The sequence below is a fragment of the Stegostoma tigrinum genome, chromosome 15 (genome assembly GCF_030684315.1).
Source record: "Stegostoma tigrinum isolate sSteTig4 chromosome 15, sSteTig4.hap1, whole genome shotgun sequence".
Classification (NCBI taxonomy): domain Eukaryota; kingdom Metazoa; phylum Chordata; class Chondrichthyes; order Orectolobiformes; family Stegostomatidae; genus Stegostoma; species Stegostoma tigrinum.
Window position 1 is genome coordinate 23,387,311 of NC_081368.1, and position 25,935 is coordinate 23,413,245.

Here is a 25,935-nt window from a genome sequence, read left to right on the forward strand (position 1 = left end):
TACTACTCTCCGAGTAACGAAATTACCTCTGAGATCTGTCCTATATCTTTCACCCCTCAATTTAAAGCTATGCCCCCTCGTGCTCGCCGTCACCATCCTAGGGAAAAGCCTCTCCCTATCCACCCCTCTGATTATTATGTCCTTTTCCTTTACTGAAGGCATTGACACATCCTGAGTTCAGTTTCACAAAATCCAAAGGAAAAAGAAACATCGCAAATGTTAGATCCCTGACACAAAGCCCATGAAAATGCAGATGTGCCCATAAAGAGAAAAGAAAGGTTCACTGTTAAGTGTAAGTCTGGCCAGAACTGAAAGCTGAAAAATAATTACACAATTTAGTAGTGTTGGAAACAAAATACTCTTTCTCCTGGGCTTAGGGCTCAACTGGATTTTCTGGATTTCACCTTTTTCAAAGAAGAGATAAAGACTTGCATTTGTCTAGTGCCTTTCACAACCTCAGGATGTTCTAAAGCATGTTGTAGCCAATTAAGCAACATTTAAGTGAAGAAAAAGTGGCAGCAAGTTCCAATATGATGATGAGATAATGGGAACTGCAGATGCTGGAGATTCCAAGATAATAAAATGTGAGGCTGGATGAACACAGCAGGCCAAGCAGCATCTCAGGAGCACACTGATGAAGGGTCTAGGCCCGAAACGTCAGCTTTTGTGCTCCTGAGATGCTGCTTGGCCTGCTGTGTTCATCCAGCCTCACATTTTATTATCCAATATGATGATCTGTTTTGGACTAGTGGTTGAGGGATAAATATTAACCAGGACAACTCCCATGTTCTTCTTCCAAATAATATTTGGTAATCTTTGGGCACACATTGGCTTAATGTCTTAACTGCAAGGTTGCATCTCTGACAGTGCAGATTTCCTACTCTATTACCCTGGACTGTTGGCCGAGATTGTGCCCAAATCTTCACAATATATTGTGAATCCACCACCTTCTGGCTTTTAATTAACAGTGTCTTGCACCAATCGACAAAGCAGTAATACTTTCAATATTTTCTATCTTTATTCCAGTTTTATCATTCCGTTTGCCCTCCCTTACTCCAGTCAAATGCCTTTGTCATTCAAAAGAATGAAAGGTTATTTCAATTTAGTAAATATGAAGTTGATCTTGATTTTATCCACCCCAGAGGTCACACACAAATACTATTTCAGCCTGGTCATTGGGTAAAAGTTAGATTTTAATTGCTTTCTTGAGGAGTTACGGCATTGCAGTATCATGCTGCTACCTCAATGAGAGGAGTTCTAGGGTTAATATAATAGGAACTGCTGATGCTGGAGTCTGAGATACCAAGATGTGGAGCTGGAGGAACACAGTAGGCCAGGCAGCATCAGAAGAGCAGGAAAGCAGTCATTTCGGGTCTGGACCCTTCTTCAGAAAAGTTCCTTCATAACTTCATATTGGGCGGCATGGTGTCTCAGTGGTTAGCACTGCTATCTCACAGCTCCAGGGACACAGGCTCGATTCCACCCTCGGTCTGTGTGGAGTTTGCACATTCTCCCCGTGTCTGTGTGGGTTTCCTCCGGGTGTTCCAGTTTCCTCCCACAATCCAAAAATGAGCAGGCTAGGGGGACTGGCCATGCCAAATTGCCTATAGTGTTCTGGGATGTAGAGGGCTATAAGGCATGGGTCTGGGTAGGATGCTCCAAGGGTCAGTATGGACTTGTTGGGCCAAAGGGCCTTTTTCAATATTGTAGGGATTCTATGGTATCTCATTTCTATTCTGCATTGTTCATCTATTAATTAAGACACTGGAAAGCCTATACTTCAACTTCACCTAAGAGCTTCTTACCTTCTGCTGACAGATCAAACATGCAGTATGGTGGACCACGTATTACCACCTCTTGCATTATGATTGCAAAACTGTAAATGTCCCCTTTGAAGGTACCGTTCATTAAAGGATTAGGCTTCCGTAGTATCTCAGGAGCAATCCAAAGGAATTCTGAAGTAAAATTATAATTTATTATTGCGGAAATGCAAGATCAAAGGGTCAAATATTTTTTTTACAAATCAGAACAAACTATCACAAGTGCAGCTCTGTTCACTGCATTACAGCAAGGGTGGTGTTGCCTTAAAAGGACACAGGACAGAGTGAGAAGATGTTTCCATTCATCCAGAATTAAAGTAACTTGGTTTGTTCTCATAGAGTCATACAGCACAGAAATAGACCCTTTGGTACAGCCTGTCCATGCCAAACATTTTCTGGGAGACTCTGACTCAAATTCAGTAAATTTTTAAGCTTATTGGGGGAATTAATGAAGTTTGTTCAGCAAAGTTGCTGATTATTATGAAGAGTTCATAGTACATGGAACATAGAACAGCACAGCGCAGTATAGGCCCTTTGGCCCATGATGTTGTGCCAAACTTTTACCCTAAACCTAAGGTCTATCTAACCTCCACTCCTACCTTATACTATCATTCATTTGCCTATCTAATAGCTGCCGAATGAGGCCTATTCCACTACCCTCTCTGGCAATGCATTCCACGCCCCTACCACTCTCTGAGGAAAGAATCTACCTCTGACGTCTCCCCTATATCTACCTCCACTCACTTTAAAACTATGCCCCCTCATAATAGCTACCTCCACCCCAGGGAAAAGTCTCTGGCTGCCCACTCTATCTATTCCTCTGATCATTTTGTACACCTCTATCGAGTCATCTCTCATCCTTTGTTGTTCTAAAGAGAAAAGCCCTAGCTCTGTCAACCTTTCCGCATAAGACATTTCCTCCATTCTAGGCAACATCCTGGTAAATCTCTTCTGCACCTTTTCCAACACTTCCACATCTTTCCTGTAATGAGGCAACCAGAACTGGATGCTATGCTCCAGATGTGGCTGAACCAGGCTTTTGTATAGCTGGAGCATAACTTCACGGCTCTTGAACTCAATCCCTCTCTTAATGAAAGCTAACACACCATACACCTTGTCAACAACTCTATCCACCTGGGTGACAGCTTGCAGGGAACATGAACCCCAAGATCACTCTGCTACTCCACACTGCCAAGAATCTTTCCGTTAACCCTGTATTCTGCTTTCAAATTTGTCCTTCCAAAATGAATCATCTTACACTTTTCAGGGTTAAACTCGATCTGCCACTTCTCAGCCCAGCTCTGCATGCTATCAATTCCCTTTGTAACCTAGAACAGCCCTCCACACTATCCACAAATTGACCCACCTTCATATCATCCACAAACTAACTAATCCTCCCTTCCACTCCTACATCCAAATTATTTACAAAAATCACAAATAGAAGAGGACCCAGAACAGATCCTTGTGGTAACACCACTCGTAACTGAGCACCATGTTGAATATTTTCCATCCACTACCACCTTTTGTCTTCTAAGGGTCAGTTCAAACACAGTCTACTCCTAATTCAAGTTATGTGAGCTTTCATTTTATCATTAAGAGCTGAATTTTCCCATTTTCATGGCAAGTGTTTAGTAAGGGAGGATTGTGACACCCAGTCCAACATTGGCCAGAATGACTTTTGCCAGGTAATCTTCTGATCATCACCTCGTAAACCATGTAACAGACCTCTTCAAGACCATTCTTGGGGAACTGTGTGAGTGGAGATGCAGCTACGCTTACCACTGCTGGTACCTTCCAGCTTTCACCCTTCTGGTGCCATGTTCCCTGCTCAACCACAGACACTTCAAACCAGGTACCAATTGTTGCAATTATTGACCCTTAACACTCAACATATGGCCCAACTGAAAGAAATGTTCACTCCCGCAGGGATGGACAGTTTTTGCCAGACAGCTTGGTGGTGAGGAAGGCAGTCCTTTCCTAGGTGACTATCACAGGAGGTCACACTACCAGATGAAGCCCTCCTTGACATAAATTACAGCCCAGGTCAGTGCACTGTCTTGATTGAAGCAGGAGTCCCAGTGATGCAGGAAGAAGGTTAATGATCTTTATGTTCTTCAAGGTTAATTTCCACAATGTTGTCTCTGCTACCTCATACTCATAGCACTGCCACTCACTCTAAACCTGCCAATGCATATGCATTTTACCAAGAATCATGGACTACAACTCTCACTATTGTATACATCTTATCCACTCTACCTCAACCTCCCAAACTACAAACCCTTCCTCCTCTCTGCGCTTCCCACTCACCCACTGGCAACAGGTCACTATCTCTCCTAAAGGTATTACTATTAAATGCTTTTATATTCACTTCATTATACTCAATCCCTTCCCTTTGTCTCACCGAAAGAAAAACTGGCCCAAATCATTGTCTCAACAGTACCGTGATGATTTATTTATAAATGCACTGGCTTGGTTGTACTTGGCCCTGTAGGACTGACCAATCAGCAGACTGCAAGGTCCACAGATCTCCATACTGTGGTGTGACCAAGTGCCTATTGACCATGGCCAATGCTGTGGACTGGAATAGGGAAAGCCCCTTGACTGACTCGAGTGGTACCCCCAGATTGTCTGTAGCCAGGTTTCAAACCCAGGTCCCAAGAACATTAACTGAGTTTCTGAATATTTGTAGGCAGGTGATAATACCACCAGGCCATTGCCTCCCCCATTCACTCATGAGATGCCTGTGGTCATACAAACAAAGTACCACTCTGTGTGGGTGCATTACATGTATGACTGTCCCTGCAGGAAAAGCAACTTGGTAGAAGGATGCAAGTCATTACTGTCCCTGAGCGAAATGTTGAAGTGCTGAAGTGGCGTACATGTTGTTTCAAGAGCAAGCATGATGATGTTCTGAGGTTGATGGTTTGCTAATGTTGTAATTTGTGGATGAAAGATTGAGGATAAGGAGGGCAAGGAGCATGCAGTAACAGTGTTCTAAAGAAGCATTTTGATGATAACCAGGACAATTGGCAAACTGCAGCCACCAGATGTCAGTTCCTATGTACACATTGAGATTTGGTGCTGTCTAGTTACTCAGTAGAGAGGAGATTTGGAAATGGCTTATAAATAAGGCTTGTTACGGCTTTCATGAGATGCATATGTTTGGAAATACGGTGTTTGCTGCTCACTGGTGAGATTCTGAAGTCACCATTTAAGTCTTGAGGGTAAACAAAATTGAGAAAAAGCTCTCAATGTTGAGAATCTAATTTTTTCTTTCTCATGATATTTTCCAACCTTCCTCATCATTACTCACACCACAGGGACAGGAGAAATCTGACCTACATTTCCGCTTTTCAACATTAATTACATTGTTTACTTGAAATTACTGGCTTAGAAAACAATTTTGACTGAACAATGCAGGACAAATAAAAAATAATGAATCCATACATACGAGAAGTAAGGCAGAACATTTTTATGCAAAGTCTTTTAAATACATGAAGCACATGACCTGTGATGATCATTAAATTGTACAGTCTACATTGGGTCTAAAGTGCAATCAGATGTGCTTTGCAAGGAAATGTGAATGAAAAGAAATGTCGAATAGGCAGATAGATAGATTCTTAATAAGTGAAAGTGATTGAAAGGCTGTTGGGCCTTCCGTGAATTTGCTTTGCTTTCAGATCAATCTTTGCCTTATAGTTCAGTGGTTGTCTATTCTCATTCACTTCCCCATTTCTGCTTCCTGCTTTTAGCTTTGTTTCATTCATTCTTTCACTGTTGTTTTGTATTGGTTTCAATTTGAGAAGCTGAGTTTGATAAGACACTGCAAAAGAGGCACAGAGGTCAAAATAATTTGAACAAATATTGAATCAAACCCAGAATGTGGACCATAGTAAAGAGCATTTTTGTGTACAGAGGATGATTTCTTCACCCTTCTTCCATAGTGACTGTATTTGTCAGATGCAAAATATCGTGGATGTGCTCTGGTTTCCACCTGCAGTCCAAAGGTGTGCAGGCTAGGGTGGGTTGGCCAAGGGAAATTGCCCCATAGTGTTCAAGGATGTGTAAATTAAGTGGGTTTATAAGGGTATGGGTCTGGGTGGGATGCTCTGTGGGTCGGTGTGGACTTGTTGGGCCGAAGGGCCTGTTTCCACACTGTAAAGATTCTATGATCAGATATAAATATGTCTGAAATTCAGTTAAACACTTGTCATATTATTTGTATTCATATATACAGAAGCATTACCACTCTGACCTCAAGTTAACACTCACCATTACAGCTCATAGTCAAATGCTGTAAAGGAAAGTAATTACTCAGCGCAAATGTTGCCAAAGCAAATTATTACATTTACCTGTTGAGCATATTAGTTTTTATATGCTTTAGGTGCATGATTAACACATAAATAATGCATTCTTATGTTGGGTGTAATCAATTGTTTAGACATGTGCATTGTGTCATTAATTTCCATTACACCACTTCACTATTATGAATAATGTTCTGACTTTACAAAGTACATTCTCAGTGGAAATGGTTTTTATAAATAAAACTACCATTAATTTTATTGAGGTTAGTTGTTTGCTAGTTTATGGCCATTTTTCATGGTGTCTTTCTGTCTTGAGGCAATATGCGAAAATTTGTTCCTGCTAACTACAAACACATACAGTTTTTGCAGCCAACACTTTATATTGGGCAGTAAATGTGCATTGTAACCTGGCTTGTGTGGAGTATTGTAGAAGAGCTGCATAATGTATAGGAGTTTCTTAAAAGGCTTTATGTTTAAAAAAAGTGCTAAGTGTTTTCCATATGTGCAGATCCACTTTAAATAATAGCATGGTATAAAGAAATAATTGAGAAATAGATGAGGAAAGCATCAGATTTGTCAGGAACAGTTTGGATTTAAAAAGACATGACAGATAATGAGGGTATTGTGTGAGGATGACTGACGTCTTTGAATGCCTCCTAAAGTCTAAATAATTTATAGGTTTTAACAGAGATAATGGGAACTGCAGATGCTGGAGAATCCAAGATAATAAAGTGTGAAGCTGGATGAACACAGCAGGCCAAGCAGCATCTCAGGAGCACAAAAGCTGACGTTTCGGGCCTAGACCCTTCATCAGAGAGGGGGATGGGGTGAGGGTTCTGGAATAAATAGGGAGAGTGGGGGGGAGGCGGACCGAAGACGGAGAGAAAAGAAGATAGGTGGAGAGGAGAGTATAGGTGGGGAGGTGGGGAGGGGATAGGTCAGTCCAGGGAAGATGGACAGGTCAAGGAGGTGGGATGAGGTTAGTAGGTAGGAGATGGAGGTGCGGCTTGAGGTGGGAGGAAGGGATGGGTGAGAGGAAGAACAGGTTAGGGAGGCAGAGACAGGCTGGACTGGTATTGGGATGCAGTGGGGGGAGGGGAAGAGCTGGGCTGGTTGTGTGGTGCGGGGGGGAGGGGACGAACTGGGCTGGTTTAGGGATGCAGTGGGGGAAGGGGAGATTTTGAAGCTGGTGAAGTCCACATGGATACCATTGGGCTGCAGGGTTCCCAAGCAGAATAGGAGTTGCTGTTCCTGCAACCTTCGGGTGGCATCATTGTGGCACTGCAGGAGGCCCATGATGGACATGTCATCTAAAGAATGGGAGGGGGAGTGGAAATGGTTTGCGACTGGGAGGTGCAGTTGTTTATTGCGAAGCGAGCGGAGGTGTTCTGCAAAGCGGTCCCCAAGCCTCCACTTGGTTTCCCCAATGTAGAGGAAGCCACACCGGGTACAATGGATGCAGTATACCACATTGGCAGATGTGCAGGTGAACATCTGCTTAATATGGAAAGTCATCTTGGGGCCTGGGATAGGGGTGGGGGAGGAGGTGTGGAGGCAAGTGTAGCATTTCCTGTGGTTGCAGGGGAAGGTGCCGGGTGTGGTGGGGTTGGAGGGCAGTGTGGACCGAACAAGGGAGTCACGGATTGAGTGGTCTCTCCGGAAAGCAGACAAGGGTGGGGATGGAAAAATGTCTTGGGTGGTGGGGTCGGATTGTAGATGGCGGAAGTGTTGGAGGATGATGCGTTGTATCCGGAGGTTGGTGAGGTGGTGTGTGAGAACGAGGGGGATCCTCTTTGGGCGGTTGTGGCGGGGGCGTGGTGTGAGGGATGTGTTGCGGGAAATGCGGGAGATGCGGTCAAGGGCGTTCTCGACCACTGTGGGGGGAAAGTTGTGGTCCTTGGACATCTGGGATGTGCGGGAGTGGAATGCCTCATCTTGGGAGCAGATGCAGTGGAGGCGGAGGAATTGGGAATAGGGGATGGAACTTTTGCAGGAAGGTGCTTGGGAGGAGATGTATTCTAGGTAGCTGTGTGAGTCGGTGGGCTTGAAATGGACATCAGTTACAAGTTGGTTGCCTGAGATGGAGACTGAGAGGTCCAGGAAGGTGAGGGATGTGCTGGAGATGGCCCAGGTGAACTGAAGGTTGGGGTGGAAGGTGTTGGTGAAGTGGATGAACTGTTTGAGCTCCTCTGGGGAGCAAGAGGCGGCGCCGATACAGTCATCAATGTAATGGAGGAAGAGGTGGGGTTTGGGGCCTGTGTAGGTGCGGAAGAGGGACTGTTCCACGTAACCTACAAAGAGGCAGGCATAGCTGGGGCCCATGCGGGTGCCTACGGCCACCCCCTTTGTCTGTAGGAAGTGGGAGGAATCGAAAGAGATGTTGTTGAGGGTGAGGACGAGTTCGGCTTTACAATGAGTAGCTATTTGACTGAGCCAGCAGATTGATACAAGGATCCACACAGCCTTACTTCATTTTAATTTACTGTCTCTAATCATAATAAAAGCTCAGCATTGTAATTTCTGAAATAAAATTGTAGAAGCAATTATTTTGAAATTTCTGCGATCCAAAGATCTGTTAGACATAAGGTTTTAAATGGTATTCTATGAGGATTAACGTATGGATACTGTATGTTTTTGTGCAATGTCATTTAAGATATGCACAAATCCATTTATTTTAAATCAATTGAATGGCAATCTGATGCTTCTACTGAAAAAATGAAAGAAGGAACAATACATTAAGTAATCTTCATAGGGTGTAATTTCAAGCCTGAAATTGTGCAAGTCCAAAAATGTGCAAATTTGGTGGATTGGCCATGCTAAATTACCCATAGTGCTCAGGGTGGATTGGACATGCTAAATTACCTATAGTGCTCAGGGTGGATTGGCCATGCTAAATTACCCATAGTGTTCAGGGATGTATAGGTTAACTGCATTTTTCATCGGAAATGGAGGGTTACAGGGAGAGGGTGGGGGATGTGTCTGGGTGGATGATCTTTGGAGTTTTGGTATGGTTGTTGGGCTGAATGGCCTATTTCCTCACTGTGGGATTCTATAAAGAAAATATTTGATTACATGATAGTGATTACACTACACCAAAAAAATGGCAGATTGACCCTGCTCAATGGGAAAAGTTGACATGGCTTGTATATATAAGTCCAGTATGGATTAGGTTGAGAAGCTCTACATTAACTGCCAGTGCTTTTTCTTTACCTTCTGCCGGAGGTTCCATCAATGGAATGTTCTGGGCTTTGGCCATATCAATATATCCATAGTCCGTCACCTTTAGAACAAAGCGTCCATCTACAACACAGTTCCTTGACTTGAGGTTTCCATGCACATATTCTCGGTGATGTAGATACCTCATGCCCTGCAATAGTAAATTGTTAGAAAATTATCCAATTATCCATTTCCAGACTAAATAACACTTAAAGCATTCTTACTAATCCTAACAAACAATCCACAAATGGTTATATATTTTATATAATGTCACACTTACTGGAGATCAGGGTACTTTATAATGCTTGGGTTGAAATTGGATGCACTTTGTTGAGGATGCATCACCGTGCATGTCCAACTAAATAATAAAATACTTCTAAGGTAACATGTAGTATCAGGTTTCTTCCATCTAGGTTATGTTTTACAGAAGAGCAAAACAAATGTGACGATACTGTGGCTTTAAGAAGTGTATTTTATCCTATCTTTTTTGAAGAAAGGTTTTTAGGCAGAACAGACTAGTCATCAATGAGAGCCACTAAAGTAACCAGCTTGTGAGACCTTGGTTTTGTTTTTCAAAGTTGTAATAATAAAAGCAGCCTGAATGGGTGTGTTTTAACTTTCACAGGACCAGGGATTTTAGTTTTAGCTTTCAGCAATTGCTGTTGGTGTCTTAAAGAAGTGGAAGCTATTTTTTTCTTCTCTTGGTTGCAGCCAAAAGCTGGGGATTCTCTTCCTGCTGCAGGTGTTGCATGTGAGATAATCTGTTTTCTGAATTTGCCTTTTGCCAAGGGTATGTTTGTGGGACATTACTAGATTGGAACAGTTAATTAGTAATTGTTACGGTATCTATTATTCTATTAAGTTGTACAGTTGTTAAGTTCCTCCAATTCCTTCTTTTTTATTCTATTTTAACCATAGTGAATCTCAAGTATGTTTTGCTTTAAATCTGGTAGTTTGACCAATCAATTTGCATCTGGAATGCAACACCTTATGTTTACCTTTAAAATAAGAAATGTTAGGGCCTAGACTATCTTATAAATATTTTGAGAGGACTTTGTCGGGCCATCACACTATCAATATTTTTTAAAAATAAGTCAAATACTGCACTCAGGCCCTGCAGCCAAACTTGATTCTTTCTTTGTGAAGTGGTCACAGCCATACGTATTTCCACCAGGCATCACTCGACAGAATCAGGAATAAGAACTCTGTCTTCTTTTCCTCTTTAGTTCTTACAACAGTGACAGGGCCGGGCAATACATTCTGCCCCTGCCAGCATCACCCACATCCAATGAATGAATTTGAAAGAAGCTACTTTTCAAAAAGTACTTCATTGGCTGTAAAAAAAATGCATGAAATCTTTTCGAGATAGAAGGGGCTGCCAATGCTGGAGTATGAGATAACAAGGTGTAGAGCTGGATGAACACGGCAGGTCAAGCAGCAACAGAGGAGCAGGAAAGCTGACGTTTCGGGTCTGGACCCTTTTTCTGAAGAAGGGTCCAGACCCGAAATGTCAGTTTTCTGCTCCTCTGATGTTGCTTGGCCTGCTGTGTTCATCCAGCTCTACACCTTGTTATTGCATGAAATCTTTTGTTCTTGACAAGAGTCATAAATAGAAACGCAAGCCTTTCTTTATCTGAACCTTATGTATCTATTTGCTAAAATACTCAGGCATCGTTAAGCAAGTTCCACCAAAATGCAGCTATGTGCCTGACAGCCTTTGTTAGTTGCGTTGATAGACATTCCCTCCGTTACTCTCTTGGCAAATGATTAATTAGGAAGAAAGAATAGCACATGTCTTTATTGCAATGTGAAATTGACCTTTCCTCTACTGTAAGACAATGCTGCAAACATTTACCGATAAAAATCTCAGCAATGTTGAAAGGAATGGAAGTGCCAAAGAAACCAGATATAGAACCAACCTTGATCAGATCCAGCAGGAGTGATGATTTGAACATCCAGTCCAATTTCACATCCTCATTTCTCAGCAGATCCAACAGGCTTCCACGGGTACAGAACTCAGTCACAATAGCAAGCATCCCATAGTCAAAGAAGAATCCAAGGAAAATGTTTATGTTTTCATGTCGAAAATCTTTCATCTAAGTCAATGATAATCAATCGGTGTGTCCATAGGAAAGATAGATTTAGATAGATAAAAAGTGATTTGAAATAATGTACGTGTTTACAATTATCACTTTGCTGAATGAGAAAACCAGACATTTGGAGTATTGTTTGCCATTTTGGGCCCCTTACTTCAGAAAGGATGTATTGGCCCTATAGCAGGTTCAGAGGAGGTTCATGAGAATGGCCCCAGAAATGAAAAACTTAGCTGATGAACTTGAAAAGGTTATTGACCTTCTTCTGATGCTCTGGGCATGCCTCCAGATGGCTGTGGCTGCTGTAACCTGGGTAGAAATCTCAGACCAGGTTTGCATGGTCTGGTGTCGCAGCTTCCACTTGCGCTACATGGTATGAGCTCTCAGAGAAAGTAGTAGAGGCAGGTGCAATGGCAACATTTAAAAAACATTTGGACAGGTACATGGCCAAACACAGGAAAATGGGACTAGCTCAGTTTAGGATACCTGGTTGGCATGGACACGTTGGGTGGAAGGACCTGTTTCTGTGCTGTATTACTATGTGAATCTATGGGTCTAAGAGGAATTCGTGACTCCACACAATCCTATCCAGCAGTACCACCAGGTCCATGTGCACAAGCAGGTATGATAGTATCCCCTGTCTGCAATGTCCAAGGCAAATATCAGGAACTGTGCAAGTCAGCTCCAAACTGACAGGGCTTCACGAGGTGCACAATGAGCTAGTAAAGTTGGCGCAGGCACAAGAGCTGCTGGTGAATTCCAGAATATTCCAGTAATGGAAAATTTCTCCAGGAATGGCACCTGGTAAGATAGCGCTGGAATTGGACTTAAGAGTTGTTATGAGGATTGGTAGTTAATGAAGGTGAGTTCGGTATGACACAATTAGAAAACTCACTAGGTTTAGCAGTGAAAATCCTACAAAAACTGGGCACAACTTGCACTTAGCCAGAAGCACATGATTCAGCCTCTTGTTTCTGACAGATTTAGAAGTAAAACCTGTGAATTTTTTAAAGAATTTGTAACCACAGTGATGATAAATATAGCTAAATGGCTGAATGCTTTAACTTCCTGATTCTGAGTATATTCTGAGTTTAATATGCTTGAATTTGTAAAATCTTTGCATAAAATGCTATATTATTTAGAAATAAATTCTATCCACAAATACAGTCAGAATTTGGCGCATGTCATATTAAGTAGTACAAATATATTAGTGGATTTCTTGAGTCACACTTTTCTATTTAATTGAGATATCTGATGGTCTGGAGTAGGGTTCTGTAGTGATTGGCCAGGTGGATCTTGTTGAGTATGAGTTCCCTGATTGGGGCTGTTAACATGGGCCTATCAGGAAGTCCTGGCTGACAGATATAAACAGGAGATTCAGGGATCCTTCTCACTCTAGGGACTGACTCTGAGCTAGCTGGTCAGAATGAATCTACTATGCATGCTTATGTAAAAGGTGACTTGGTGATGGTATATTGTTCTCCATAGAGTTATTTCAAGTTCTTGTGCAACTATAAGCCAAATTGTACCTGGTACCTCTGTACCTGGTCTTTACAAATGGATTTAAGATATTGTTAAATGTAGCTGTGAGGAAGTCTTTCTTCCAGGTGAGCTATTTGGAGGATGGCACGACTTGGACTCAGACTTTACAAATGTGATGGATTATCTTAAATACTTCTATAGAGAACAGAAGGAGACCAATCAGCCCACTGTTCCTGTGCAGGCTCTTCATTTTAATTGTGCAACTAATTTCTATTAAAAGAAACAAATCATGTTACAAGAGTTCTCAGAATGTTTTGTAAAAAAGGAGGGAGTGTCTCAGAAGTAAAAAGAGAATGTTTGGACCATGAAATAATAAGGTAGAAATAACTGTAAGCAGTGTTTATCATATAAGGATTTAAAGCCCTTTGTTAAAGTGGTGGAGAAAGAAATTGGTGCAAGTATGTTAAGCATTCATATAACATCTCCAACAGTAAACCCACCCCTGTGACTTGAATTATTGTCTTGGCTGGCTATACTATACAGGCTTTGTCTCCATTGATTAAAGGCAAACCAAAAGGAATCCTTGGCTTAGGTTTTTGGCACTTGCTTGAGAAGCTGAATGGCCTATTCCTGTTCCCATATTCATTTGGTATTCCCCTGTCAGATCTTCAAAAAGTGCTATTTGCAGAAACTGAACTCACTAATCACAAATCTACAATGTGATGAACACAAAAAGATGGGTTTTTTTTTGTTCCCTCTTAAACATACCATTTCAAACACGGCACTTGCGCCTGGCGTAATATTTCCATATTCTTTGTAAGGAAACTTCTTCAACCAAACCCAATCACCCTGCAAAAAGAAATTCCTTTATTTCAAGTTGTGATATCCTAGTGATGAACTATCACAGCTCTAGTCACATTTACCGATAGCAGAAGAAAGAAAGACAATCAGAAACATGTTAAAGGGATACTGTTATTAAAAATATTGGCAAATGCTTGTCTGTGAAATAATTGTAATGGTATAAAAGTCAAAAATTTTTTTTTCTTTTCTCACATTTTCTCATTTGGTGCAGGTATTTGCTGGCTGGGCAAGCATTTAATGCCCATCTTAAATTTCTCTTGAGAAAGTGGGATGAACTTCCATCATGAGCTAGTGCAGCACATATAGGGATGGTGCTCTCTTATGTTCTGTTAGGTAAGGAATTCCAGTATTCTGATGCACAACATCAATGGAAAGATGATACAGTCACGAGTTAAGATGATGAACAGCTTAGGCAGGAACTTGTAGGAGGTGATGTTCCTATGTATCTGCACTCCTTGTCCTTCTGGGTGGAGGCTTCTGTCAAAGTAGCCTTGGTGAGTTACTGCAATGCATCTTGTAGGTTGTACACATGCTGCATCTGTGTGTCAGAGCTAGGGCAGTGAATGTTGAAGGTCATGGATGTGGTGCCAACTAAGCGGGCTGCTTTGTCCTGGATGGTGTCGAGCTTCTTGAGTGTTGTTAGAGCTGCAGGCAAGTAGGGAGTATTCCATCACACTCGTGACTAAGGGACAGTATGGTGGCTCAGTGCTTAGCGCTGCTGTGCCTCACGGCACCAGGGACCTGAGTTCCATTCCACCCTTGGGCAACTATCTATGTTGAGTTTGCATGGGTTTCCTCCAAGTGCTCTGGTTTCCTCCCAGAGTCCAAAGATGTGCAGGTTACGTGGACTGGCCCTGTTAAATTGCCCACAATGGGATGTATAGGTTAAGTGGATTGGCAATCGGGAATGAAGAATTACAGTGATAGGGTAAGGGGTGGGTCTGGGTCGGATGCTGTTTGGAGGGTCAGTGTGGACTCGATGGGCCAAACAGTCTGCTTCCACACTGGAGGGATTCAATAATTCTGTGACTTATGCCTTGTAGATTGTGGATGGGCTTTTGGGAGTCAGGGAGTGAGTTACATAACACAGAATTTGCAGACAATGCCAAAGCCATCGAATGTCAAGGGAAAATGGTTAGATTCCCCTTTGTTGGAGATGGCTATTGCTGAGAACCTGTCTGACACAAATATTACTTGTTACTTATCAGCCCAAATCTGAATGTTGTCTAAATCATACTGCATTTGGACACAGACTGCTTTAAATCAGAGGAATAGTGAAAGATATTGAACATTGTGTAATTATGGGTGAACATTCTCACTTCTGTCCTTATGGTGAAAGGAAAGTCATTAATGTTTGCGAAGATGTTTATGTCCAGGACACTACCTTGAGAAATTCCTGCAGCAATATCCTGAGATTGAAATGATTGACCTCCAACCAACTTTCTGCTAGGTATGACTTATTTTTCTCCACTGATTCTCACTGACTTCAGTTTTGTTTAGATTCCTTGATGCCATACTTGGTTGAATGCAAACTTGATATCAAGTGCTGCCACTCACTCCTCACTTCTGAAATTCAGTGCTTCCATCCATGTTTGGACCAACATTGTAATGACGTCAGGAGCTAAGTAGACAGGAGGAATTAAAACTGTTTTCCAGCAAGCAGACTATTGCTGGCAGTAATATGACATTAATGAGACAATATGCATTTGAAACGTCTCTGCTTTGTCATCTGTGAATTCCTGCCAGCTCCTTCTCTGGGATTTTTAAATCCGCTTATCTTTTCATTCATTTATCTGACATTTAATCTACTGAAACAGATTTTCTTCAGAAAAGCACCTGCTGTCCTTATTCATTCTTTACAGGTGAGCTTACTAAATTGACCCAAAGCAGGTGGCCCTGCTACATTCAGGCAACTAGCAGAAAACAGGAGATATTGCATGATAGCAGCAACAAACAGGGGCAGGGCTTATACAATTAAAAGAAGAATTAGAAGAACAGAGAGACCAAGGGGTTCTGGTATCTGATTCTTTGAAGTTTGCATGACATAACGAAAGGGTGAGTAAGAAAGTGTTTAGCAGGCTTGCATTCATTACTCAGACCTTTGAGTGTAGGGTTTGGAATATTATGTTGAGGATGTACTAGACGCTGGTGAAGCCTCATGTGGAGTATTGTGTGCAGTTCTAGTTGCCCTGTCATAGTAAGGATATTATTAATCTGAAGAGGGTTCAGAAGAGGTTTACCAGGAGTTTACTGGGTATGGAGAGTTATAAAGAGAGGCTGGATAGCTGGGACTTTTTTCAGTAGAACATTGGCTGAGGAGTGACCTTAAAGAAGTTTATGAAATCATGAGAAGTATCAATAAGGTGAATGGCACGTGCATTTTCCTAGGGTGGGAAATTTCAACACTAAAGGCATATTTTTAACGTGTGAGGAGAAAAACATTTTTTAAAAATGGGCATTTTTTTACATAGCGGTTCATGTGTGGAGTGAACTTGCAGAAAAAGTGGTGGATGTAGATATGGTTACAACATTTAAAAGACATTTTGATAAGTACATGAATAAGAAATGTTTGGAGGGATGTGGGCCAAGTGCAGGCAGGTGGAACTAGTTTAATTTGGAATTATGGCCAGCACGGTCTGGTTGGACTGAAGCGTATGTTTCTATGCTGTACGACTCTATGACTTTATGACTCTATAATGTCAGAATCACACAGGATAAGGGTATAGGCCACCAGGCGTATTTGAAAACACAAGCTTTCTGAGTCTCATCTCTTCTTCAGATGATAGTAAGGGAGGCAGTATCAGGCAGAGAACTTGAAAGTAAAATATCAAAGCATCAAACCACTGTTCAGGATGTATTAAACAAACCTGAGATGCTGTTAAATCTTCAATCAGTGAAACGTTTTAATGTATCCATTCTGTTTTGTTCAAAATGCACACAATTTGTAGACAGTCTGTCAATGTGGTGTTTTATAAATTTTTAGAAATAAAACTAGTCTGACTCCAAATCAAAACACAAACAGATTCTAAACAAGATTTCCCACCTAACATGTATTGTCTAACCTAAAATGTCACCTCTTCTTTACACTGATAAAACCTTTGGTTCTCTCATGACAGTGACTTGTGAGGTATTCTGGGATTTAAAGGTGCATATTAATCAATTAAAACCTTCAAACTGACTGAAGATTTGATCTGCACCTCAGGTTTGCTTAATACATCCTGATCAATGGTGTGAACGTTTGGTCTTTTACTTATAAATTCTGTGCCTGATGCTATCTCTCTCACTAACACCAGAGGAAGAAGTGCGGCTCCGAAAGCTTGTGTTTTCAAATAAACCTGTTGGACAATAACCTGGTGTTGTGTGGTTTCTGACCTTGTCCACACCAGTCCAACACCCGCACCTCCACACCATGACTCTCTAACCGTAGAAGGATGGTGGTGAGCATGTTGGAGCCAAGAAATTGAGAGTGGGAAAGATCATAGGGAATGCGCATAGTGGGAATGGGAGGAGGGTGATGAAGGTGAAGAAGAGGAATGGCTGTGTTTAGCCAGGGTTTGGTTCAAGCTCAGGGATGGGTGTGGCTTCTCTTGGCCCACAAGGAGAGTTTTCAAATATATTTACCTTGTGAAGCCAGCAACTCCCATCTCCAATGAGCAGTCAGGTTGCACCAGCCTTTAAATTGTACCCCTATTTGCACCATGAAAGCCCTGTTTAGTTACTTTTACCACTTTTCCTGAAAGGGACACAGGCACACTGGGCATGTACTCCACACCCCTGTCCCAACGCCACTATAACATTAGAACCAGCCCCAAATGTGACTTTTTTTACTTTTAACCAGGCATCCTTGACCCCTTTTTAAGCCATCATGGAAGATTTAATAGCAACCAGATTGATGCCAATTTCTTTATTATTACGCATTACAATTGTGAATGCTGCACCTAAAAGATTGTATGCAAATATTCACACACATACACACATATATAAAACACAGTAATTACCTCATAAACTGCTACGTTTGAGTTTTCATGAGTGGCAGGAGTAAGACTTCTCATTGAGTGTGACCACATGGGAGATTTTTTACTTCTGGTCTCAGATAGGCTTTGTCCCCCTTCACTCAGTTGACTATCTTCACAACTGATTTTCTTAAAATCAACAGGAGAAAGTTAAAGCCAATTGGAAACGATAGCACACACATATGGTTATGAAGACCTACTGATTTAACTCACTATTTTTTAACATTCAGATTGATATTTCATATATTTTCACGTATACATAAGTGACAATATAATTAATATTGAGCAAAATTACCAACCTTCTTACTGAGCTGTGGGTTTATAAATGTTACATCATTGAGTGTCAGCAATATCTTATCAGGACCCTTCAGTAATTTTATTTGAATTATTCTGCGTCTGGAAATTAAAATCTGAAATTAGCCCATAGGAAAACTGTAAATAAAAGAAAAACATTAGCAGCAAATGGTAGTGGCTCCCTTTTGCCTGTTCACCATCCTTACGGTGTCAGCCTCTTTACAGTGGTAAAACTTACACTTTTTAAGTCAGCAAGCCAAGCATTCAGAATGGAGCACCCAATCCAGGCTCTCATTTCCATACATTACTAAGAAATTGCTGTATGGTCAAAGGAGCTGTCTTCTGGAAGACAGGATAAACCATGGCTCTCTCTTACCATGTAAGAAATCCCATGGTACTTTTCAAAAAATGGTTTGGGATGTTCGTCCTGGCCAATATTTACCCCTCAGCCATTATCAGTAAAACAGATTATCTGTTCATTTATCATTGCTCTATGTGGGACCATACTGTATATAATTGCATTAGTCTATATCACAACAGAGAAGATTTCACAAGTATTTAATTATTTCAAGTAAAAACATTTTGGGAAGGTTATGAAAGATGGTATTTTAATGCAACAGTTTTGTTAAATTATCATCATAATATCCCTACAGTGTGGAAACGGGCCCTTCGGCCCAACAAGTCCACACCACCCCCTCCAGAACATTCCCCCTGTAACCCATCTAATCTACACATCCCTGAACACTGCAGGCAATTTAGCACAACCAATCCACCTAGCCTGCACATCTTTGGACTGTGGGAGGAAGCCAGAGCACCCGGAGGAAATTCATGCAGACACAAGGAGAACATGCAAACTCCACACAGACAGTCACCCAGGGGTAGAATTGAACCTGGGTCCCTGGCACTGTGAGGCAGCAGTGCTAACCACTGAGCCACTGTGCCACCCCAAAGTGTGTCAGAAGTGAGATTCGAACCCACACCTCCAGCTGGAGACCAGAACACCCAGCTTTCTGTGGAAGGGCTTTACTCCTTGAGTCCGCCGCCTTAGACCACTCGACTACCCTAGCACCGAGTGTCTAAATGGTGAGAGATTGCAGAGCTCTGAGATAGAGGGATCTAGATGTCTTTATGCATGAACCACGAAATGCCTAAACAGGAAGCAATTAGGAAAGATAATCGACTAGTATTGTTTGTTTTGAGTGCAACATAAGGATGAGGCCATATTTGGAGAACTGTGCTCAGTATTATCTTTTTATGTAAATGTGTAAATATTGCAGAAGCTGTTTAGAGAAGGTTTTTGAGAACGATACCTGGAATGGGTGGATTGACTTATACGGAAAGGTTGGACAGGGTGTGCTTGTATCTGTTAGAGTTTAGAAAAGTAAGAGGTGGATTGATTAAAGCATATAAGATTCTGAGGAGTCTTGACAGGGTGCACAGGGTCCTCTTGTAGCAGTGTCTAGAATTAGGGGACATTGTTCCCAACATAAGGTGCCACCCATTTAAAAGAGATAAGCAGAATTTCTTTCTTGCAAAAAGTCAGGAGTCTTGGAGCTGTGTTCCTCATCACACAGTGGGAGTAGAGTCTTCGAGTATTTTCAGCCATATGTGGGCAAATGCTTGATAAGTAAGGGTCAGAAGGTTATTGAAGATAGGAGAGAATGTGTAATTGTCAAATCAAGAATGATCTTATCGAATGGCAAAGCAGACATGACGGAACAAGTGGCCAACATATACTCCCAATTCATCTGCTCATGGCTTTTTGGAACTTTGTTGCTCTATTAGCTCTTTGTTGTATTAGTAATGCTATGCTTTAAAGTTAGCATCACTCTATTGCAATGTTAGATTTATTCTGTGTTACTGTTAGCAGCAATCCAGTAGATTGTTAGATATTGTACACTGTTTCATGATTATTGAGGTATGGGGTTAACAATATTATAACGGAGTTTATTTCCTATTTGCATCCAAAAAGAGATTTGAATTTGGTGAAGTGAACTTGCCAGCTCCCCAGAGGTAATGTCAGGAAGTCTGAACAGCAACTGGATTTGGGTTCATTTGAATGGACCACTAGAGAGCTGACGACCCTAAGCAGGCACCATCCTGTAAATCATCGGTTATGGGAAATGGTCCAGCCTCTCTGCTAAGTCAATGAATCAATTGGGCCATGTTTCTTTGTAGCTTCACACTCATCTTTTATATCTGTGGGGCCTAGGAGAGAAAAGTTATAAGGAGCAGGCCTGTTGACCTATTTCATGACTGTTTTCTCCAAGGTCAAAATGTCCAGAAATGTGATCTGAACCCAGAGTTTCAGTCTTGGTACCAGAGATAGTACCCACTGAGTCAAAAGACCTTTTAATTGATCTGTAATGGGATGCAAAAAAAAAGGCACATTACAACCATGGTAGTCTCCTCTTTCAAGCCGAAGATAAATCTGTATTGGAGCTTCAGTCTCCCAATAATAGCTCTGTTTGTACAGGTTTGTGAGGCTACTGTCTGATCGCTTGTGTGAGTTAGTATCAGGATCTAAGCAGGAAGTGCTCTGCCTAGTTTTAACTCCCCACCAACTCAGTTCTGCTATTGATTCAAATCACGGGATAGCCAAAATACGCATTAATATTTGCGATAGATTAAGAATAACTCTTAATTAAACCTTAGAGCTCAAGCATTCTACTGCTGAGGGTAATTCACCAAATGCTATACCTTATACAGTAGACAAGACCCACACTGAAAAGCACCACAAAGATGATCATCAATGGCACTGTTATGGCGAAGAAAGGATCAATTCCTAAAATAAGAAATAAATACAACAACATGACAATAGAATAAAGGAGAAATAAAAGTGTTGAATCCTGTAATTTTATGGAGGTTTATTTTCATCACCCTACTTCATCCATAATCCTAAACATTGGTAGCCAGGACCATAGTTCTAAACTGAGATAGAATAAAGGAACTTTGTCATCTCAAAAGTATTCTTTGAGCCTATCTTTTAAAGTTAAGAGTGGGAGTGCTGACCTTACATCGTTGAGATTAATGTTTGAATTAAAGTTCAGTCTAAATCGGTGTAAAGATTACTTTCTGATGGCTGTAAAATAGTGAAAAAAACTCAGTTTGTGCTGATTGAACACCATGTACGAAACTGGCAGCAGTCCAACATAAATTTGCAATACATTATTAATTTCATTCAAGAGCTATAAAGGCAGATGGTGTACGAACAGAAAAAAAATTCACCATGATCTTTTCTCAAGAGTACCCTTTTCTCAGCTCACAGACTGGCAGTGAATGTTCATATTTAACTGCTCACTCGCACTGTTAATGTGTACACTTACACCGTTCACTTGCACTACGTGCACTCTTACACTGTTCACTCTCACTGTTAATGTGCACTCTTACACTGTTCACTTGCACTGTTAATGTGCACTCTTACACTGTTCACTTGCACTGGCAGTCAATATATACATTTATACTGCTCACATATTCTGACAGAAAATCATGACCCATTGTGTTCTGGGAACATGTATGATTTTTGGCATCCATGAAATCTTAAACTTCATGTTTTGGCCCAGAAAAGAAGCACAAACTTCCAACAGGCACTAAACAACTCTAAAAATAAAAGATTTTAAGAATGTCACTTTACCTCCAGTACAGATTTTCCCACGAGTAAACCAGCATGCAGAATCTGTTTTTGGTAAGACTCCATTGGGAAAATGAATTGCTCGCCCTGTCAATCGTATTAGATCTGTTTCTATATCTATGGTGTATGTGTGATACAGTTCTGTTCCTTTTCCATCAGTGTCCAGGATTACATAATCAGTGAAGCTGTCCCCATTTTTATCAGTCCAAATCTTCTGACTGAAGCCATCAAATCTTATGTCCTTCGCAAACTTAGCTATGTTGCTGCCAGAGACCCAGGCTTGGTGTTTTCTATTGTTTTCCATAGCTTTGGCGAGAAAATAAATTGCATTATAGATTGTACCAAACAATGGGGATACCTGGTGACCAAAAAGAAAGTGTTTCACAATCTACCCTGGTAATGCCATTACTGGCAGAAAGATTTAATTACATTGTGAACACCTAAGGGTGATTCTAATCTTGAACGCAGAGTGGAGTGGTTACTGAGCCCATACAGTACAAAATTGTGTACTGGTGTGCACTACTATCATTGGACTATCAAAGGGCCATAAAACTTTCATAATCAGGTTCACCCACAGCTGGAGCACGGCATCCAGTTCTGGGCTCCTTACTTTAGGAAGGATGCGAATTAGCATTGGAGAGGGTGCAGGAAAGATAGACAGAGCAGATGGGGAGAAATTGCTGCTGTTGATGGGAGTGTTAAAATGAGAAGATGCTGATATAAGGTGATCAGCAGAAGAAGCAATGGCATTATGAGGAAATGTCTTTTTAGGCAAATGTGTGTAAGGTCTAGAATGTACTGCCTGACTGTAGTGGAGACAGATTCTAGGTATTTTTATCAACCTGTTCGGTGAGACTTGAACCTAGGCCTCCTGGCCTAGAGGCAGAGAATTTGTCACGGTTTAAAAAGAATCCACAAATGAACAAGTCAAGCATGGTTTCTTAACTTACAAAATGGCATTGGATAATTATCATTTAAAATTCAATGCCATACAGAGGAGAAGGGGTAGGTGAGTTCCTACTGCAGGACATGAAAGACTGAATGATCTCTTTCTGTGATCATTCTCTGGTTCTAAAAACAAAACAGCCTGTATTGTGTTTCTCCTAATGACCATTTCCAATTACCTTTGGTATATATGCATGGAGGGCTTTGGGCTTGGTTGCAATCATAAAATGTTTCCAGTGTGCATTGCCCAACTCGTCCATAATGAATGGTCACTTGGCAAAGACCTGAAGAATTAGAACTCCAGCATACATCACTGTGAATTGAAGAAGTGGGAAATAGCTGAAGATAAGAAAACAACAAATAAAGGGTACCTGGTGAGGCTTCAAGTGTGTTATAATTTCCTGGCTCTGCACATGCTCTTGAAATGCCTGATGGAATGACACCTTTGCAGAATCCACAGTGATTGTTAGCACTGAGTCGTATGCCTTCTGGAGCTTTGAATTGTTCACCAATACTGGGTAGGGAGTGTTTTGGTATGGGAGACTGTAAAGAAGAGTGTCATATGGTATAAACACGTAGTTGCCTTCAGTCATCTGCAAATCATGGGCACTTTCCAAAAGCTGTTTCTGTACCTCACCACCAATAAGAATTGAGTGCATACACATGATTATCACTGAAAAACACACAGAAGGGTTTTGTTATCAAGCTTTTAGTGGAGATCCAAGATTCATAAATCTAATTTGCTACTTTCAAAATATTACTACATAAGAACATAAGAAACAAGAGCTGGAGAGGATAGCCGGCCCTTGAAGTATGTTCCACTATTCAATACAAAATGACTGACCTTCTAAGTTAGTTTCATTTCCAAGCACTACTTCTATTCCCCTTCATTCTCTTGGTAGCAAAATATCTATCAATTTTTGTTCTCAAGATACCCAACAACAGCACAACCCTTTAATTCTGCATATGTACACAAGGAAATCGGGATTTTGCTGTCAGAGTTATCCTGCTTCTCCAGAAACTTTGGTCTCTTAATATCTGGTGGAAAGACATGGTATTATAGTGCAACAAAATGCATAACTTTGTTGTTATTACATGAAACATTTCTGATAATCAGGGCTGCACAGATAACAATTGGTCCATTCCAATGAATTTTTAAAATTATGACAATGTTATTAATTACTGCAATACAATCACTGTAACTGAGAATTAACTTTTCGAAGTGTGGAATCTCATTCTTTAAGTTTTTATTGTTATTTTGCAGATTATCTAAAAAATAATTTTTGCTTACTTCTTTCCCACTTCCTATTATCTTTACCAGTTTTACATATCCCTCCCTCTCTTTAGTTTGTTTTTTGTACATGATTTGACATTTTATTTTCTGGTTTGAGAGCTGCGTGTCTAAATTTGGGTTTTCCTGTGGTTTCAGCTCTATGTGTACTACTTGGGGATCAAAAACAGTGTCTGTAGATCACATTGGACACTATCTTGGTGTGGACACTGGTGTATTCATCTCAAATCCATGGAAAACATAGAGCACTGGCAATGGCAAACAGCCTGCAATGCTGTTTTAGTGCTAGTGAAGCCACTTTTAAGCTCAATGCTACAACAAACGCAGTCTTTTATTCTCTTACCTAACTGTATTAAGACAAAATCATGAGAGGTATGATCAAGAGTAAACCATGGGGCCAGTCAATCCTGCTCAATATGATTACAATCAGGATACTGATTGTGGATGATTAGCCATGATCATAATGAATGGTGGTGCTGGCTCGAAGGGCTGACTGGCCTACTCCTACACCTATTGTCTATTGTCTATTATGGCTGATCTTGATCTTCAATTTCACCCACTCCCTGTATCTTTTAATTTCCTGAGAAACCAGAAGTCTCTATTGCAGTCTTGAAATGCTCAATGATGAAGCATCCAGAAGCCTCTGTGATGGCAAATTTCAAAAATTCATAATCTTTTTAATGAAAGAAGTTTTCCTCATCTCAGTCCTAACTGATTGTCACCTCATTCTGAGACTGGACCCCCATGCTTTAAATTCCCCAATTGGCAGAAGCAATCTCTAAATGTCTACCCTGGCAAGAACGTTTGGAGCCTTGTACTCTTTAATGACATATCATTCATCTAAACTCCAGATACTATAGGCAAAATACAGTATGTGTCTCATCATAAGACAATCCTTTCATCCCAGGGGCCAATCAATGGGACTTCACCACCTTCAATACAAACACCTCCTTCCTTAAATATGAAGACAGAATTTGCATGTAGTTTTTCAGATGTGGTCTCAGCGAAGCCCTGTAAAATTTTAACAAGACTTTGTTACTCCTCTACTCTCCCCCTTGCAATGAAAGCTAACATTCCATTAGACTTCATAACTGCTTTCTGCAACTACATGCAAACCTCTTGTTCCTCATATAATAATAGATCTAGGTTCTTGTGAAGATTAATATTTACAAGTTTCACACCTTTTGAATAAGCTTTTCTATTATAGAGTTTTACATTCATCGTGTCGTATACCACGGAAACAGACCCTTTGGTCCAGCTATTCCATACTGATCTTATTGCCAAACTAAACCAGTCCCACTTGCCCGTGCAAACGTTTCCAATTCATGTACTTATCCAAGTGTCTTTTAAATGTTGTAACTGTACCTGCATCACCCACTTCCTCATTCTACTTACAAACGGCTCTCTGCGTAAAAATTCATCTGCCGTGCATTTGCTGACTCACTCAACTTATTTAAATCACCCTGAAGCATTTCTGCATCCTCTACACAGTTCACCCTCCCACACAGCTTTGTGCAATGTGCAAAGTTGAAGATATTACATTTAGTTCCTTCATCTAAATCATTTGTATATTTTGTGAAGGTCTGAGGTACAAGCACTGGACCTTGTGGTACCTGATGATTCATTGACTGCCTCTCAGAAAATGACCTATTTATTCCTACACTTTGTTTCCTGTCTGCCAACCAGTTCTCTAACTCAGTACATTATTCTCCATCTAATGCATTTCCATTTTACACATTAATCTCTTTTGTGAGACCCAATCAAAAGACTTCTGAAAGTCCAAGCAAACCACATCCACTGGCTCCCCAACTCAGTTCTACTAGTTATATCCTCAAGAAATTCCAATAGATTTTCCAAGCTTGATTTCCCTTTCATAAAAATATGCTGATTGTGTCTAATCCTGTCACTGTTTTCCAAGTGCTCTGCTATTAAATCATTTATAACAGACTTTAGCATTTTCCCTGAAACGTGCTAACTGGTCTATG

At 41.0% G+C, this 25,935-nt stretch overlaps 1 protein-coding gene across 6 annotated transcripts in view; it reads right to left on the reverse strand.

The window, feature by feature from the left end:
• LOC125459034 (retinal guanylyl cyclase 2-like) overlaps positions 1-25,935 on the reverse strand; it is a 50,888-nt gene that overhangs the window by 18,923 nt on the left and 6,030 nt on the right. For 3 of the 6 annotated variants that reach the window (XM_048544926.2, XM_048544922.2, XM_048544925.2), the window contains 9 exons: positions 23,031-23,332; positions 21,718-22,072; positions 20,784-20,868; positions 18,089-18,185; positions 17,775-17,918; positions 13,684-13,764; positions 11,260-11,436; positions 9,335-9,491; positions 1,806-1,955 (listed from right to left, as the gene is read on the reverse strand). In XM_048544926.2, the coding sequence (XP_048400883.2) occupies positions 1,806-1,955; positions 9,335-9,491; positions 11,260-11,436; positions 13,684-13,764; positions 17,775-17,918; positions 18,089-18,185; positions 20,784-20,868; positions 21,718-22,072; positions 23,031-23,324 (1,540 nt within the window). In that variant the 5' untranslated portion in view covers positions 23,325-23,332. The remainder of the gene's footprint in view (positions 1-1,805; positions 1,956-9,334; positions 9,492-11,259; positions 11,437-13,683; positions 13,765-17,774; positions 17,919-18,088; positions 18,186-20,783; positions 20,869-21,717; positions 22,073-23,030; positions 23,333-25,935) is intronic. The other 3 variants (XM_048544927.2, XM_048544923.2, XM_048544924.2) reach the window with 3 other exon arrangements.